The 19,243-nt window shown below is 46.0% G+C and overlaps 1 protein-coding gene across 1 annotated transcript in view; it reads left to right on the forward strand.

Moving 5' to 3' along the window:
• The window catches only part of ELAC2 (elaC ribonuclease Z 2), a 972,577-nt gene that overhangs the window by 226,233 nt on the left and 727,101 nt on the right, over positions 1-19,243 (forward strand). Inside the window, exon 8 of the mRNA XM_069654514.1 lies at positions 17,454-17,512. Within this exon, the coding sequence (XP_069510615.1) occupies positions 17,454-17,512 (59 nt within the window). The remainder of the gene's footprint in view (positions 1-17,453; positions 17,513-19,243) is intronic.

Raw genomic sequence — 19,243 nt, forward strand, 5'->3', positions numbered from 1 at the left:
TCCCTGTTGGGGGAAATCCAGGTCACTGCTATCACTAGGTCCCAGACAAATGCTCACAATGAACTCTCAACTGCCCAGTGGAGTAAGGAAACCACAGATATTGATTTAATCACGGCACAAAAAGGGGATCCGATTGTTGGTAAATTTTATCAACACACTGAGGACCCTGAGAACTTTCCTCCGACGGATTTCGATTACTTTGGGAAAGTGGACCTCGGGGTGTTGATGAAATGTCCCACAAAAATTCTGAATACAAGACGGTTTGTTGGTAAGGAGATCCATATCAGGCTGTGACCAGTGGGTGGTCCCTACCTCATTCCGAAGCCTGATGCTAGGTCACGCTCATGATGCGGCCACAACCGGTGTTAGGGGGTTTCGCACTACTTTAGAAATCTTGCGAGAGGTTGCATACTGGCCACATATGGGGCAGGACCTCAACCAATACTTGAAGGGGTGTCTTGTGTGTGTGCACCATTTCAGCCAACATCACTTGCACACCGAGCTCCCCTCCAAAAGAGGGGGATGACACTGCCTTGGTCAGATTTACAAGTAGACTTCATTGGGCCTGTGATTCACTCCTCTAAGGGGAACAAGTACATGTTACCCGTAACATGCTTGTTTACCAAATGGGTGGAATGTCTCCCATCCCCAAATTGCAAGCCAGAAGTAGCAGCTGCCCTGATGATCAATCACATTGTCTCTAGTTTTGGCCTACCCCAAAGATTGAGTCATACCAAGGTAGTCCCCTCACCAGTGAAGTGATGACAAAGATGTGGGAGATAAGGAAACTTCACATTGCCTACCGGCGGTCCTCTAGTGGTGGAGTTGAGAGGTACAATAAAACTATTGTGAGCATTCGAAAAAAGTTTGTGGCAGACTCTGGGCCAAGTTGGGACATCCGATTACCGCTTGTCCTGATGGTCATCAGATCTACACCTTCTTCTGCAACCAAGATGTCTCCATTTGAGCTAATGACTGGACGAAGGATGGTGTTACCTCAGCATTTGCTCTATAAAACACAGGAGCAGACATGATAAACGCCTCCACAACTCATGAGTATGTTGAGAATCTAAGAAAACGCCTTCAACATGCTTTTGCGTACGCTCAGCGGAATCTGGAAAGATCTGCAGAGGGTATAAAGACTCAATATGATCTAAAAACAACCAAAAAGGAATACCAAGTAGGAGACGGGGTCTACTTGTACAATTTCCAAAGGAACTAGACCAAAGAGCGCACCTTTTTGCCCAGTTGGCGCGTTCCTTTTGAAATTGTAGATACCATTTAACCTGTCGCCTACAGAATCCGCATCCCCAAAGGTGAATTGACATGGGTCCATATTAATCGGCTAAAGAGTGGTCAACCTAGGCACACTTTGCAGCAAATTGAGGAGCCCAGAGAGAATCAAATAGAGAAGACATCTGAAGCATGAGAATAAGAAAAAAGAATCAGAAGGGAACGAGTGTTAGGGAGAATTCTCTCTTTAGGCTGAATTTCCTAACCTAGCGAGTCCCTCAGCAGCTTTGCTGGATTTCTGGAGTTTGTTTTTTTCTCCTGCCAAGAGTGAGACTCTCTTTCTCCCACTCTTGGGCATGATTTATGGTGTTCCTTTGACTGTTTGTGTTTTATGGGCTATGGGGTCCTTTACTCCATAGGGTCTCATGTGTTTTTACTATGTGTTACACAGCACCCTCCATGCAGTGACACAGGGGTGTCATAGTGACACCCCACCATAGACTCCATACCCTGGAACTGACTACTGTCTCCCAGGGCATGTAAAGTCACCATTGGCTTTACTAGTCCCAAATTATTAACAGAAACCGGTACAAACCATCATATTGTGGACGTACTGGTCGGAGCAATTCGATTGCCCTGGGGTCTGTTAGTTGAGGGGGCACGTCTCCGTCCCCCCTGACCGAGTTTTGGCTGGTGGCAGTGGATACTACTTTTTATATTCGACTGCGAATATATCCCTATGGGATTTTCCCATTGTTCGAGGCTACCAACTTTAATTATTTAATTTTCATAGCCTCGAACATACCGCCGGTTTATTTAATTAATATTAATTCGCCGGTTGGTATTTTTTGCCAGGACTCGATTCTAAAATGGCGTTTGTGTTCTCTACTGTGACTCCAACCCAAGTCGAGCCCTTTGTTCCACTTTTTTGCGGGCTTCTCCACAGAAGCCTCCAAAAGTGGTGCCACTCTGTCTGGGTAACACAGTGGGTGTGGGAGGGGGTTTAGGCACCCTGGACTGAGTTACCTTGGTAACTCAAGTCGCACTCGTGTGATTGGCCCAAGTGCTGAGTGAATGGGGGTGTGCTGCATAAAAGCAGGGCTTTGGGGACTGGAACTTCAGAAGTCGCCACAGGACCTGAGAATCCAACGAGGGAGAAGCTGAGCCGACCTACCATGACGACACCACCGGTGGAGCCCTGCGGAACTGACTCGCCACTTCCCGACGACAGAAGATCTCCCGGCTGGAGAGGCTTCTTCCCCTGACTGGTGGGCACAACCAGTTTGCCTTCTCTTCGCACCCCAGCCCGGCTTGTGGTCGAATTGCCCGTGCCAAGCACCCCGGCAACCGGATAGCCACTTACCACTGGACCGCGAATAAAAGGAACGCTCCTTTTACCTGAGAACTCTGCGGCTGGTTTCTTCCCTGGCAGTGCAACGGACTCCTGTCTTCCTCCTCGACGAGATCCTCTCTTCCCCCGGACGAAGCACTGACTTGCATCCGCTGCCAGGAACAACTGCCCCCGCTGGAGTATTCTCACCACTTTAAGGTACTGTGTCCGCCAGGCCTCCCTTTCTAAAGATTGCTACAAGGTAATAATAACCCCTTAACCTTCTGGACTGGGCTGGCTGCCTTGACCCTCACTGGTCCCTTTCTTTGGTCCAACTCTTTTTGAGCCTTTACAAGACTCTTGTGCACTGCAACCGTGTGACCTAGGATACATTTCGTTTTGATCGCCTTAAAGTGGATCCGGCCTACTGACTCTAAACTCACGGTGTTACTTTGCCTTCCTCTCTTGTTGTGTTCATGAAAAAGTGTTGGGATCTGTTTCAATTTATTCTCTGCTTTTCTCTCCCTTTTAAAACGAATTATTAGAGTGCCATCTACGTTAAGCGCTCACCGCTGTCTGAAAATAAGTGGGGCTTTACTTAAGACTTAATATTCTTCTAAGGGAATGTATATCTTTTAGTGACCGTGTTTTTGAATTGCTTACCATTAGTGCCTGTGTGGTTTTCTAGATGTGGTTTTAAATAAATAATTATATCTTTTACACCAAGCCTTGGTCAGTGTTTACTTGTTCTATTTTGTTTTTGACCTATTGTGAATACTCTGTATACTGCCTAACTCTTCTTGAGGGAAGTCAAACTGCTCCGCCACAGCTACCAAGTGAATCTGTGTGGTACAGACTGCTACCAAGTGGGTTTACTGCCAAACACCTGTAGTCTTAAATCTTTTGCAGTGGTCCCAGATGGAACTGCACAGGTTTCTGCCTAACAACGAGGTATTTATAAATATAATTATGTAACAAGGAATATTTTTCTTCACCATCAATTGTCATTATTGAATGCATGCGTGTCCCACTGCTCTCCACCCTATTGTTTGGCATTTAGTGGTAAAATGAAGTAACCAGTTCTGATTTATAACTTTGTACTGGTTGAGCCTATTCAAAGATCAAGGAGGACCTCCCCGACGACCTGGAAGGGAGAAATCATAGAAAATTTGGGAGTGTGGCTCAATACCATAAAGGAAGATCCAGGAGAAAGCTGGGGGGGGGGGTGTTCCACGCTCCAGCGAGAGACAGCGAGACGATCGGGGCGTTCCGCTCTCTGATGGAAGGACTCCTGACTGATGAAGCCCACCTTGCCCTACTCTCCCTCGACAAGGATCTCAGAAGAGTCGGGGGGCGGCGGGGAATCTGTGGGCTACATTGACCCACTAAATAATTTTGCCAAAACCAAGCTGCATTTGCGCCGAAACAGCAAAATGGTTGCGCTGGCTCCTGTATGCACCAGGGCCTTAAAACTGCGTTTTGCAGCAACAAAAAGAAGGCTGCACCGTCTTGCCAAGCACACATTGGGCAGGATGGAACAAGGGGACACACTGAGGGAACGTGCCAGTGCGTTCCGACATATACAAATGGAATAAAGTGAAAAAGCAGCATTTCCTGGCTGCAAGCCCAAAATCCCCATTAAAAAGGAACTTTTCCACCTTTAAAATAATGCTGCTGACACGATTTCCATCTGTTCTTCCTTAAACCATTGTGATTAATAAGGCCTTGCCATGTCCCGTATATCTCATTGTGCTTCAGCAAAACCAGGTATGATTTCTGAATGACCGGCCCCGTCAAATCAACTCTGGGGAAAATCAACAAGGAACTCCACTTTTACCCGCACGGGAAAATGCGTTAATTTTCTTTACAAAGTGTCAAAGCTCAGTAGTTCAAAGAAACTCCAGCTTTCGAATGGATTGTGTCCTCCCACATATTCCACATCTTGTGATATTCGTATCCTGCTAGCTTCGCTGCTTCTTCGGAAAATAATTCCGGCAGACGGCGCTGTGCACGAGACCGACTCCGTACCGTGTCGACATCTTCATCAGTACAAATAGCTTGTTAGTTTCAGTTCTATTTTTCCGATTGCTTCGCTCTCGAACGGCAAGCTTTGAAATTTTCTTCAGGAAATGTCTACCCCTTCGAAACCCAAGACGTGGTTTAAAAAATGTATCGACTGTGGTTCGAAGATATCGCCACAGATCCTCACCGCATTTGTCTCTGGTGCCTAGGTTCAGACCATCGAACCTGCGACTGTGGCTCTTGTCAGTCGATGACGGAGAAGGCCCTTCGTGAGAGGAAAGGTAAATTGGCGGTGGGGCGGGAAGCTTCTAAGGCCTCCTCGAAGGCCTCGTTTAAAAGACAAAAAATTGAGCGATTCGAAAGAATCGGATAGTCAGACACTCTAAGATTCCGATCTCGTAGTAGATCGAGGCGCTGTTCATCTTCCTCTTCAAAAAGAGTTAAAGGGAGACATATATGTCCCTCTTCATAATCCGATACATCGACCGAATTGGTACGATGCCCGACTAAGTCTGATTCCCTGAGAAAATGGGAAGATTTTAAAAGGAAGATGATGGAGGTCTTTGAGAATGCGGCCTCGATCCCCTCAAAAGAGCCAGGCTCCGGTCGCTCCATCGGACGACTCAGGGAAGTCATGAACTACTGTGGTAAAACCCAGTGGTCTGGGTGAAACGCATAAAACTAGAGTCGACGCCAAGTCATCGAGGAATCCTTGAGAATCGAGTTTCCCCGACACGTATAAAAAACAGAAGTCATCAAAAACATCTGCGACTCCGCCGACGGCTTCGGCATTGTAGCCTAAAGCGTCTTCAACGCCTTTGTCGAAGACACCATCGGTGTCCTCGACAAAGCGTCTTCAACGCCTTTGTCGAAGACACCATTGGTGAACTCCAAGACTCGTTCGATACCATCGAAGGTTCCTTCGATTCCTTCGACCAAAACTTATGAACAAGACAGGAGATTTACTCCCTTACCAAAATCAGACTTCTTTAAGTCTGTCTTCTATATTTGAAGAAAGTGGCTCTGAAGATGAGGTTTCTCCTTTTAGAGTACAATATGATACTAGAGAGGTCCCAGAAGAATTAATCAATATAGATTCGAAAATGAGACCTGTGTGACACTTCACTCTGCTAGCGGCATTGATGCGTCACCTGAGCTAGAGTTTGCCAAACCTGACCCTGCAGAACATGCAGATTCAGGGTACAGGAGTTTAAAGAATAGAGTGGTGGAATACATGAGTTGGGGTAGAGCCTCACCCACCTTTGATCAGGATGACATGACTGACATACTAGATTGGGGCCCCAGAAGTATACAGTTGTCCCCTTTCATAGGGCACTTCAGAGAACAGTAGAAAAGAACTAGGACGCTCCTAACAATATTGCTGCAGTAAACAGTAATTTTCCTAAGAAGTATAGAACTTCTGGTTCTGATCCTGAGTATTTAAACCGGCATCCCACTCCAGAAAGTCTGGTTATTCAGGCTTGTACAACCTCAAGACAGACTGCATATCCATCTATCCCTCCGGATAGAGAGGATAAGAAGGTAGATGCCTGGGCCCGTAAAGTTTTTACTTTGGGTAGCATGGCTTTAAAGTCATCTAATGTCATCTGTATCCTGGCTAGGTTCACCCATACCCTGTGGGACTGTATTTCGGCGACGGCTGAACATATTCCCGTAAGGCGAGGAAAGGGAAGGGTCCTGAATATTGTCAAAGACGGAAAGGAGGCAATGGGGCAATGTCTCCAGTCTGAACTGGATACTGCTGAAAGTATCAGCAGATCCATGGCTGCAAGCACAGAGCTACGCAGATTTGCGTGGTTGAGGAAGTCTGGGTTTGCACCAAATGTGCAGACCAGACTTCTCAACATGCCTTTTGATGGCTTGAGGCTGTTTGGAAGTAAGGCTGATGAAAGCCTAGAAAGACTACAGACCTCAAAAGCGGCAGCTAAATCTCTTAGCGCCTCCATGCGACAGCCTCAGAAACCTTATTCGGGATGATCTTCCTGTAGGGGTCGTTCTTTTCGGTACTACTCCTCTTTTGGTAGAGGAAGAGGAAAGGCCTTTCAAAGAGGCAAGAGTCACTTGTGGTGGACGAGGAAAGACTGTAAAGCCAACCTCAGGAACGGCATCTTTGCCCTCAGCAACTCCTGCAGCCACCTCCAAATCACTCTGAGGCCTTATCACACAAAACCCTGGTGGGAGGCAGAATCTCTCAGCATCTGAAAGACTTGCGGGGCATTACTTCAGATGCTTGGGCACTGGAGACAGTAGCTCAAGGTTACTGCATTCCTTTCTTAAAAAGGCCTCAGGACCATCCGCCGCGAACCAACTCTGTCAAAATTCCGGACCTGTTGCAGGAAATTTTAACCCTGCTAGAGAAAGGTGCAATAGAACATGTACCTGTAGCGGAGAGGAACAAGGGTACTCCCCTCCCCCTTACTTTCTCATCCTAAAGGACGACGGAGGATTGAGACCCATCTTGGACTTAAGAAACTTGAACAAGTTCCTCAGGAAGGACAAGTTCAAGATGGTAACCTTTTCTCAGATCCTTCAGGCTCTCCAACTCCAAGACTGGTTGGTATCATTAGACCTTCAGGATGCCTACTTTCATGTGGCAATCTATCCCAAGCACAGAAAGTACCTGAGGTTCGCAGTTGGCGGTTCTCACTATCCCTTTCGAGTTCTGCCATTCGGGCTGACTCCGCCCGTGGGTTTTCACCAAGCTGATGGCAGTTTTGGCAGCAAGTCTCAGGAAAGGGGGGGGATTCATGTCTACCCTTACCTGGACGATTGGTTGATCAGATCACGTTAATTCGAACAAGCTCAGAAACATCTGTCGATCACCTGTCACATCCTTCACAAACTGGGCTTCTCCCTCAATTTCAAGAAGTCCCACATGATACCATCCCAAAAGCTCCAGTTTATCAGAGCAGTTTTGGATACTTTGTCGGGCAAAGTCTCGCCTCCCGAGGTGAGCGCTCTCCACATTCTGCAGATGGTAACAAAGTTTCAGAATGCCCAGCATCTACCGGCCTTCGATTTTCTGAGATTGCTCGGCCTCCTGGCATCCTGCATTTTTCTGGTGCCAGAGGCCAGCTTGAGAATGAGATCCCTTCAATGGGCCCTCAGAACTCAGTGTTCCCAGTTTTCTGGGAGTATGTCAGATCTTCTGCAAGTCCTGAGCGCAGTTGCTCCGGATCTACAATGTTGGGCTTGCAACGACAACATCCTCAAGGGAGAATCTTTTTGGCAACCATGGCCGGAGATGACAGTAGTAACGGACGCCTCACTCACGGGGTGGGAAGCCCATACCAACGATCTAACAATCGGCGGTCGTTGGTCTCCATCGGAGTCCAAACTTCACATCAACCTATTGGAGCTGAGGGCAATCAGACTAGCGCTGAAGGCCTTCCTGCCCTCCGTACAGGGAAAGAATGTCCTGATGATGACAGACAACACAGTGGCCATGTACTACCTCAACAAGAGAGGAGTAGGGTCACTACCGCTGTGCAGAGTGGCAATGCAGCTCTGGTTCTGGGCAATACGAAAAGGAATCTCTCTATCGGCAGTTCACCTAGCCTGAGAGCATAATACGGCAGCAGACGCTCTGAGCAGGCAGAGCAGAGTCTCTCACAAGTGGGAGATGGCTCAGGAAGTCCTTCTGGAGATCTTCGCCCTTTGGGGAACCCCTCAAGTGGATCTGTTTGTGGCCACGGTAAACCGAAAGTGCAAACAGTACTGCTCAAGGGAATTTCCTCCGAGAGGAGCTCTAGGAGACGCGTTCGTGGTGGGCTGGAAGTTTCTACTTCTGTACGCGTTTCCTCCAGTCCCTGTGATTCCTAAAGTAATCAGAGGTTGAGAAAGTTCAGGAAAACCTTGATCCTAATTGCCCCGGATTGGGCCAGGAGGACGTGGTACCCGGACCTTCTGGACATGTCCATCTGCCCTCCAAAGCGTCCTCCACAAAGAGAGGATCTTCTCTCGCAAGAGCAAGGTCGGGTTCTCCATCCAGAGGTCAAGACACTCAACCTTCACGCATGGTTTCTGAGAGGTTGAGATACAAGGATTGGGATCTTCCGGATGATGTAATGGAGATTTTGCTTTCGGCCAGAAAGCCAGCAACAAAATCTTTGCACTGATGTCGTTGGAACAAGTTCAGTAACTGGTGCAAAGATAAGGATGTGGAGCCTTTTCAATGTGGCACCCCAATGGTGCTTTCTTTCCTATTGCAGCTAGCCAATCTGGGGCTCCAGATAAGAACAATTAAAGGATATCTAGCTGCGCTGTCCATTTTCAAGCGCTCCTCGGAAGAGGTATCTTATTTCAAAATTCCATTGATAATTCAATTCCTGAAAGGGCTTACTAACGTATACCCTGCAGTACCTTTTCATGTCCCAACTTGGGATTTAAATCTAGTACTTAAATTTCTAACTTGTATACCTTTTTGAGCCTCTGCACTCCTGTCCCTTGAGGCTTTTAAAATTGAAGACTGTCCTTCTTGTAGCCTTAACATCAGCCCGCAGGGTTAGTGAACTACAGGCTCTCTCATGTACACCCCCATATACTACTTTTTACAAGGACAATGTAGTTCGTAAAGTTAAACCATCTTTCTTACCAAAAGTAGTTTCTGACTTCCACTTGTCACAAAAAATCATATTACCAACATTCTATCCCCCTCCTCATTTGGGCAAAGAAGAGGAGAGACTGCATAGACTGGACCCCAAAAGGGCTCTGTTTTTACATTACAAGAATGTCAAGATGACCAACTTTTTGTAGGTTATACAGATCATAAATTGGGATTAGCGGTGACAAAACTATATCCCGCTGGATCAGTCTGGCTATAATTGAGTGCTACAGATTGGCGGGAAAAGACCCACCGGATAGGCTACAAGCCCATTCCATTAGGGGGTGGCTACTTCTGCACCTTTGAAGAAGGGAGTTCCTGCAGCAGATATTTGTTCAGCTGCAACATGGGAATCAATGCATACCTCCATCAAGCATTATTGCTTAGATGCCTCTTCCTCCAATGAGGGTTTATTTGCCAAGGCGGTACTTCATTCCGTCCATGAGAGCAATAACTAGTACTCCCACCTCCAAAATTACCACTGCTATGGGAGTCTATCACAAGATGAGGAATATGTGGGAGGACACAATCCATTCGAAGAACAAGTTACTTACCAACTGTAACGTTCTTTCGACTGGCTGTTCCTCCCACGTATTCCTCAACACCCCTCCCATCCTACCCCACAGTACAGTTTACGTTTCTTACACTTTCCTCTCACAACGAGTCTATCAGTCATGAGGCATGCCTGGTTGTTCCTCAGAAAAACAGAACTGAAGCTAACGGGCACGGAATGAGCTGTTTGTACTGGTGATGACGTCGACACGGTATGGAGTCCGTCGAGGGACATCGACACCATGTTCTTGTGCACAGCTCCCACTGCCAAAAAATATTTGCCAAAAAAGCAACGAAGCAGGCAGGATACGAATATCACAAGATGAGGAATATGTGGGGGAGAACATCCAGTCGAAAGAACGTTACAGTTGGTAAGTAACTTGTTCATCTGAGCCATGTCAATTTCAAGGCATCTGTGCTTCAAACAAAACTCCTGCATACAAGAAAATAACTAATAGCTGCAAGACAGCGTGGGAATCCAGAGGGAGATGCAAAACCGAATTTAAAAAAAATGCCAGCTTTTCACCACACATGTAAAATGGGCTTTGCAAACTCAAGGAGAGAAAGGCCAGTTTTTAAAGTAAACTGTTGAATGAAAGCCTGCCATTACCTAGCAAAGTGAAGGGGTTTGTTTCTGGGGAAAATACACACTTGGGTTATTTTATTCAACTGGCTTGTTTAATTCAGGACCAGATATAAGAAAGTGTAACTGTTAAACTATATTGGCTGGATTTTGCAAGTTCCAAAAGAAAAATAGGTTTCTGCTTGAGAGGGATGCTGCCAACAGGAGGGTCTTTCCCAGCAAATACTAAAACCCCAGTGATAATAATTAGGTTGGATAGAATACAGTCTAGGCTGCACCCACTGACAATGGAACTCCCAGGACAAGGAAGTGTGAAGAGGGGGGAGGGGCAATAAACCTTCAATTAAGCTGTAACCCCCACTTTGCTCTGGAGGAAATGACAGTTGGTGGCAGCAGAAGAAAGAAAAAAATGGTCCAGTGACAAAGGACTGCCATTTGCTGCCAAAGACTATTTATGAATAAAAATGTAAAACCTTTTATCTCTGCAGCAAGACTTTGTAAACATTTCGCAGTTTAAAAGTGATTTTAGGGGCTTTCATTGAAGACATTGTAGAATTCACTGACCCATTGGGAATAGAAATGGCAAAGAATCAGGGATTACAAGGAAAGTATCCATGATGCCAATGTACATTTTTATACTTGTATCCCTTATGTTAATCGACACATGTGCATATAAGGAATTTTAGGCCGAATCGTTCATACTCAAAATTACCAAAAAAGTATTAAAAGGGCGAACCAATGTCTCACAGATTGTAGAGTTGAAGTGCTATGCTCTACATAAAATATGTAACCTGTGTATATCATTTGCTAATTTATTCAATTGTATAAATGAACCGTTTGTGGCAAAATCGGATTTTGGCTAAAATAACTGTGGGAGGTTTTTGAACATTGTAAACTCATATAAATCTGACATTATTCTCTTGAAGTCCAACCAGTTGAGAGCGAGGCGAAGATTAGCACCCCTGACCAATCCCGTGGTTTACAGTTGTGCTTAGCTAAACCTGCCCAGCCATATACTTTGATGATGTCACTATGCATTATAAATAAGAGTCCCTGACAAGACTGCACACACACTCTTTCCTGAAGTTCCTGATCTGCTCCATCCAGATTACAGACCCCACTACAAGGCCAAAGCATTGCTGACGATACTCCGGGGGCCCACTGCAAAAACCCAAGCATTGCTGATCCTATTCCCAGCAAGGCCTCAATTCTGAAATCCCACTAAAATCCCAAATAACAAAAGGGGAAAGCTGTGGTATTCTTTTGGGAAGCATCCTGAGCCAGCCTGGATTGCTGCCCACTGGATTGCTGCCCATTAACAATCCCACTAACTGTATCCAGAGCTAACTGGCCATCCAGTGACCAGAATTACCATCCAGTGACCCTGCCCGGCTGTCTTCTGCCCCGCTGTCTTCTGCCCCGCTGTCCTTTGTCAGGCCTGCCGCCGTGTAGTAACATTGCAAGGGGTTTAAAATCAATTTTCCATTCTTATTTGGTGAGGGAAGGTCGGATTTCTATTCAGTTTTCTGCCTCTGATTCCTGATTACCTGCTGTGACTTTCCATCTATTCAGAATGTATCATTTGTGGGTTGAGGGAACATTGCAGGGGGAAATCCTAACTCAGGTGCTATCTTTCCTAAATCAAAAAAGTGCTCCTATTTCCTGGTGTTTTGTATATGTTCCACTAGAAGGTTAAACCAAGTGCATTGCTTACATTTTCACTGTAATTATCACCCCATTGGTGATTGCTGCCCCATATTAGAAATTGTATGATTTCTTTTGAATTGTAAAATAAATAAATATTGTATTTCACCAACCAGCCTGGTTCATGGTCCATTGTGACCCGGGGTATTTGAAAAGGGGGTGTGATAAGAGTTGTGTACCTTCTCTGATTGAATCTGCTTAAGATAAGGAGAAAAGCATCTCAGTTGTGTGCTACATACTAGGCTGAGTCCAAGGTCTGTGTCACCGGATTGAAATCCTTAACACTCCTCCGTCTGATTTCAAGAAGACGCTTGTCTGTGCTTTGGCCCCCTGGACCAGTGGGAACACATAGTATCAACCCCAGCGAAGATGTGTGCCTTCTGAACCTTCGAAAGCGTCTCTGGACCAACCGGTGGACTGACCCGCACGCTTGTGGTCTACCACAAGAGAAAGGGAGTGAACACCTCTCGCATCATCAGAGGCACCCCCAGACAAAGAGCAAAAAAATATACACTTTTGGTAGGAAAGTGTCCCCATCGGCGGCATATCGAGCAAGAATTGCCAATAATACCACTCTGCTGTCCAGCTACAACTGCCACAAGTGGGAGGAAATATCCACATCAATGGCCTCGGCTCCACAGCCTCTAAAATCACAGCTCTACCTTGCAGTAGCAGAAGGGAAGGCTGTGTCTAACTGCATCTTAAAGAATAATTTAGATGCAGCGGATAATGCTTGTAGAATTATCAGAGAGGACACACTTAAAAAGCACCAGGCATGTCTGCCCCAGTCAGGTTTTAAATTGGAGACACAGGCAACCCTCTTTAATATGCCGATCGAACCTCAAAACGGCAAAGTAAGAAAATGAGACCTTCAAATCGCTGGGTCAATTTACAGACAAACCCTCAGGCCAAAAGGGAAGTCATAATTTTCATTGTTTATGGGGACAAACTTTGCAAAGAGGATCTGGGTACAACCAGGGTAAGGGTTCATCCTGGGGTTCGAATCAAGGCCAATCCTCTTGGGGCTTCCAAAGGGGCCATTGAAGATCTTGCAGCCGGGGCAGAACCTACTCCTACAGAGGTGGATCCGCCCCCCAAAGCAATGACAACCCTCTTCAGTGGGTGTTTTCTACCGTGGCAGGTGGTTATTGCATAGACCTACTGCAAAGACCATCCTTCGACCACCTCCGCGCGACAAAGAACCACCACGAAGGAGGAACAGCGCATACTTCTGGAAGAGGTGGAAGCGCTACGGTTAAAGGACGCCGTCAAAATGGTCCTGGCGAATCAGGTAAACAAGGGTATCTATTCAACGTACTTGTGCTATAAAAAGATCTAACAAACACCTATGTCAAGCCACAAAAATTCTGCATGACTATGCTACTAGAAGTAATCCCACTGCTAAAGCAAGGGGATTAAATGGCAACATTGGATATGAAAGATGCCCATTTTCATATTTCAATGTTCCCAGTGCTCAGAATATTCTTGCGTTTCAATATGGCAAACCAGCTCTACCAATTCAAGGTGCTACTTTCAGTATAGCATCCGCTCCAAGGGTGTTCACCAAGGTACTGGCGGTGGTGGCAGCACACCTGCGCAGGGAGACAATCCCAGTGTACCCTTTCCTAGACGACTGGCAGATCACAGGGGAAACACCCCTAATTTGCATGCAAAATACACAAAGAACGATCAACCACCTTGTCCAATTGGGCTTCTCAATAAACAAGTTAAAGTCAAGCTTTGTACCAAACAAGACCTTAGGAGCTGTTATTAAAACAGAGGAAGGGTTGGTTTTTCCATCAAAGGAAAGAATAATAAACATACTGCTGCAAATACCTCAGTATCAAGCCGGTCACCAGAAAAGCGTACGCAAAGCAATGCGTTTGCTCAGCGTGATGGCATCTTGCATTTATCTGGTCCCACACGCATGTTTGCGGATGCACCCGATGCAGGAGTGGTTGTGGTCTCAGGGAGGCGATCAGTGTGACGGTCTAGTGGTCTTTTCGCCAACATTAGTACAGGCCCTATGCTGGTGGACAAAGGAGAATCTGGCTATAGGGAAAACCCTTCCATGACCCGGTGGTGCAAGCGGTAGTTACAACAGACGTGTCACTCTACGGGTGGGTGGGCCCCATCACCTTCATCTCACGGCACATGGGCTGTGGACCACAGCACAAAACCACAGACACCTGCTGGAACATCTGGCAGTATTCAAAGCGCTCAAAGCCTTCGTGACGCACCTGACAAATCAGTCGATACAGATCCTGATGGATAGCACCACTGTAATGTTCTACATCAACAAGCAGCAGGGCCCACATTCTCCACATTTGTCCAGGGTAGCATAGACTCCATGGTATGGGGATTAACTCCACTTGTAATCCAAAGGTAATTCCGGCAGAGCAAGTGGCGGTAATGGTAATTCTGTTTGGTGGCATCCTGGTGGTACCCTGCTCAGTAGAACTACCCAGACAGTTTGTCTGGACATTATTTCCTTTCCCTGTTCACCAGAATAGGGTGGCCTCTCAATCTGGTTAGAGGGCTAGTCTGATTCTGAAAACGCATCTGAACACCCTTCTTGGACACATCAAGCAAGTAACAGAAATGTTTCTTAAAACAATGAAAAAGGGAGACAACGTACCTCTACAGCACTTGTAAGGTGGCGTGTGCAGCTTAAAAGCGAGCAATTTTGTGAGGGGTACTGTCTCACCCTGCACGGATAGCCAAAGGGACTAATAAGTGCCCCCAAAATAGATGAGCTAAGCAAGGTGAGTAAAGCAACACGGTGTCCAGTCAACTGGTCGACTGCAATTTGGTCGACTGCAATTTGGTCGAATGCCAAATGGTCGAATTTTTTTTTTTATATATATATATATATGTTTTGTGGGTTTTCGTGTGGGGGAAAAAAAATAAAAAAGAAAAAAAGGGGGTTGGGGGGGGGACCCCCCCCAAAAAAACCAAAAAATGGGTTAAAAAAAAAAAAAAAAAAATTCGACCATTTGGCATTCGACCAAATGGTGTCGACCAAATTGTCTGTCGACCAAATGTTTTCGACCATTTGACTGGTAACCAAGCAACACGTCTTTACTTGCCTTCAATAGTCAGGACAGGTTCAAAAGAAAAGCAGCTAGTTGGCAGATAGTTCCATTGATGTCTATTGAGGGAAATAAGCAAAAGGGAAATATTTCGTAACCCATTGGATTTTCTGGCCCCCGAAAGGGTTAGAGCTGTTGCTAAATAGACTATCATTTGCTATTTTGTCATGTGCATCAAGACCTGCAATGAGCTGGTGAACAAAAGGTTGCTGAAGGCACTGGGGCTATTTGACCATGCAGAGGAGTGTTCCCTTGCTGTACATCTGTCATGCCGCCACTTGGTAATTGCTTCACACTTCACACTTGCCACCCAGCTTTCTGCCGGTACCATAAAACGATGAACAATACCTATTTTGGGTAGTTCGTCATGCAGGGTAAACCTGATCCAGTGCCCACCATCTTGCATAATTATACGTCTTTTGGTGGATTTCCTTTCTTTGAAGGAACATTTTATCCATCAGCTACATCAATCCAAAGGTAATTAATATGGTATTTTTTTTTAATGTGCTTTTTTGCAGGAGACTAAAAGTGGGATGTAATGAGACTGCCTAATTGAACAAGTGTACATGATTCCTCTAGATCAAGGACCTAGCACAAACTGTTGATTCAGCATATCCCATACCTCTCAACTCACACGCCTGTGGAGTCTGTTCATAAACACTGCCAGCCCATACCTATTCATAGATTTCAATAGGTGCTCTCCCACTAACACTGGCTATTTTCATCGACCAAGGCACTCAAAAGATTGGGAGTTATGGTATCCGGTTTTGTAATGTGTACATACTGCCAAAGGCATCTTGGTGCTGGAAAATACAAGAGAGATAGTAGGCAGCCTAAAACAGTGAGTTTTCAGGGCACGTCGGAAGGCAAGATGGCCTTCCGTGGCGAAGAGTAATGGGAAGTGTTCCATAACTTGGCCGCAGCGATGGAGAATGCATGATTACCGTCCTCGCGAGACAGAAGCAAGGAATGGGCAGTAGAAAAGCATCTTGGGAACAAAGAATGTGCTGGCACATAAGGTTGAAAATATGCTCGCAGGTACTCTGGCCCCTTGGCGATAAAAAGCCGGATAGACAATACAGAGGGATTTGAACCTGACGTGTTGCTTGACCGGCAACCAGTGATGCGAACAAAGTATTGGCTAGATGTTAGAACCATAGGGGGTATCTATAGCAGTGCAGGCTGCAAGGTTCTGCAGCAGCTGTACACGATAGAAGAGATGGAGAGGCTGGACAAGAAATTAAGAATTACAATAGTCCAGGCACTTCAAGATGAGGGAGGCGCACACAAGACCACGCAACTGGATAGGGAGAAAAGGCAAGTCAGTCAGTCTTACAAATGGAACTGACCTGAGCTGCCAAGAACTTAAACCTTAGTTCTTTACCTCAGATGCTGGTAAGGAACGTGCCTGAGCTCGGAGGGCCAAAAGGCTGAAGAGCAGGCTGGATAAGAGGGGGGAAAACGAGAGCACGGGAAGTGAGGTGCCATCCGCCAGTACCTCTGTCTTGTCTTCATTTAACTTGAGCCAGTGCTGTCCATCCAACTACCCACCGCAACCCCTAAGCGGAGATGCTGTGTCCAGCTGAGCCAAGTCAAGCCGGAGCATGAGTTGCATGTCATCAGTATAGGAGTAGCACCGGAAGACGTGGGAGTGGATGAGCGAAGCAAGAGGCTGAATTTAGATTTTAAGAAGTGGACAAGGCAGAGCCCTGGGGGACCCCACAAGAAATAGGAGTGGGATAAGAAAAAGAAGAGACTAATGTCTGGTGGCTCCTGTTCGTCCGGAAGGATGCAAACCAGGACAGGGCTTGACCCAAGAGGCCAGTAAGGGCAAGGCAGCTCAGTACCAAATGGTCCACTCTATCAAAAGCTGCTGATTGGTCTCAATGAATCAGCGCCCCAGGCCCCCCAGTTACCCAGTCGGGCAAGATCTGAGTTCTGAGATAAGTACACTCTCCGTATCTTAGCCTGCACGGAAACCAGACTGGAAAGGATCCAGGAGCTTAGATTGTTACAGGAAAGAAGTACGTAAAGGAGAGATCAATGATTTCAGAAGTTTCATAAAGAAGGGGAGGAGAGAGATAGGTTTGGCAAAGACACTTTGCGACATGATTTCCGGAGAGTGTCTAATGTAATAGCATCTAGGGGAGAAGCAGATTTATGGCACTTAGTGGCTATATATCCTAGTCCAACTCAAAACTACGATTGTAGTCCACCCATCTGCAAATAACTTTCTTTTTTATACTAGAATGGATACATTTTGCTTATTTTAAAATACATTTATTTTAATTGTTTTTTTTTTGTTTTTTCTAGAAACCTCTCAGGGGATAGTGACGACAAATCCTTCTCTTGTTGTGGCATTTATTTGCAAGGTGAGCATACCTAAATGTGTGTGTTTTTATAATTAGTTGGCATAAGAAGTAACAGAGCAATGTCTTTAAAGCATGTGCATAATTTTCCCACAAAACGGTCTATAACCATGAACAGGAAGATGCCGGTTCCTAACCTCTGAGCAATTCATCCATTGATATTTGGCTGTCTGTCAGATCAGAAAATAACTGTAGGGTTTCTTTTTGCTGCTTTCTTCCCGTAGACCTATATGGGGCACCCTTTGTTTTTTCTTTATTCTGACTCCTGACCTGATTTTTTGGAGGTACGTAAAGCCTTCTGCTTTCCTCCCTTGCTTTGTGCTTATTGCTATGGAGAGACTGATTAATCCATAAGACTATGCATGCTGGGAAGCTATGATTTTTGTATTTTTAAAACTGCACACATCACCCTTAAGTGAAGTGTGTTTAGGATACTTTGTATTCTTCTAACCTTTTCTTTTGTAACTTTTGGGTTCCAAATACAACCTCTCCAGGATGGGCTGATGGCGGATGTTTTCCTACTGTGTTTTAAACTTTTTACTCCTGCACATTTGCAATTACTGCAAATGGCTGCTAAGAGTGGCTGTGCCACGAGATTCTCACATGTCCTTTGGCCGTTGCTAGAATGGCTTTCTAAACTCTGCTCTGGCGAGCAGATGTTTAGGAGGCCACCCTTGTTAGTGAAACAGGGAACACCTCTGTGAAGTTATACAGGACAATTCAAGGTAGCTTAGAGAGCAGCGAAGGCTAACGCTCTGGAGTAGTAAGGATGATCTGAGGTCTTGGATGAGCACACAGAGTAGGACGACAAGAGCTACCCTTAGATAATCGTATTTCAAAAATATAGTTTATTGGCCCCAGAACAAACACAAGTGAATAATGGCAAACGCCATAATATCACTACTTAAACACACACTTTGTAAAATATATGTACTATCACTTTTCGGTCAATGCAGTGAAGTGCGGTTTCCCGCCGAAACCTGTCGTGAGGGTAAGCAGACAAACTTTAATAGATTGTCCAACTCCAGAGATGAATGTCCCTAACATAAAAGTCCAGCCCTACGAAGATTGGAGCCTTGTGATCATTGTCAAACGCTCAGTGGAGCATAAAGTTTACAAAGGAAAATTATCGAGGGGAAGAAAAAGTTAGCAGGATGATTCTGGAGTGTGGAAATTTGTTTGAGAGTCGGAGGAGGATCCGCTGCGGAGAACAGGGCTGTCCACAACTTTTGGGCAGCTTTAGGAAACAAGAGCCACCAAAGCTAAGGCAAGGACAAAACGGGATCCTTTGTGCGTAAAAATGGGTTGGATTAACTAGGGGCCACCGGTAAGTGGTAGGATTACTCACCGTCCTTAGCTTACTCCGCGTCCAAACTTGGCAGGCTTGGAGATGGCCGCCTGCGGTACGAAATCCCCTCCTTGTTAATGCTTTAAAGTGCACGGGCGCTGCAGGTGCAGATGCAGGTCCGGTTTACAACTGGAGCGGGAACTCTTGTCAAGAATGCAGGACAAAGAAAGCACTGATGCAGCTGTTCTTAAAGCACTTGAAGAAAGGTGGGAAAGTCACCAGCAGTGACCGCCATGGTCGCAGAGTGACGCAGGGGCGCCCAAGTCTTGCGGTCTGACGTACGCTCCTCTCGCGGCCCAAAGCAGCTCGGTCAATGGAATTTGGCAAGAGATGCTTTGCAGTGCGAACCAGGATTTCCCCAAAGCTTGAGGCAAAACTGGATGTAG

Source organism: Ambystoma mexicanum, chromosome 3q (genome assembly GCF_040938575.1).
Source record: "Ambystoma mexicanum isolate Mex_15411 chromosome 3q, UKY_AmexF1_1, whole genome shotgun sequence".
Taxonomy (NCBI): domain Eukaryota; kingdom Metazoa; phylum Chordata; class Amphibia; order Caudata; family Ambystomatidae; genus Ambystoma; species Ambystoma mexicanum.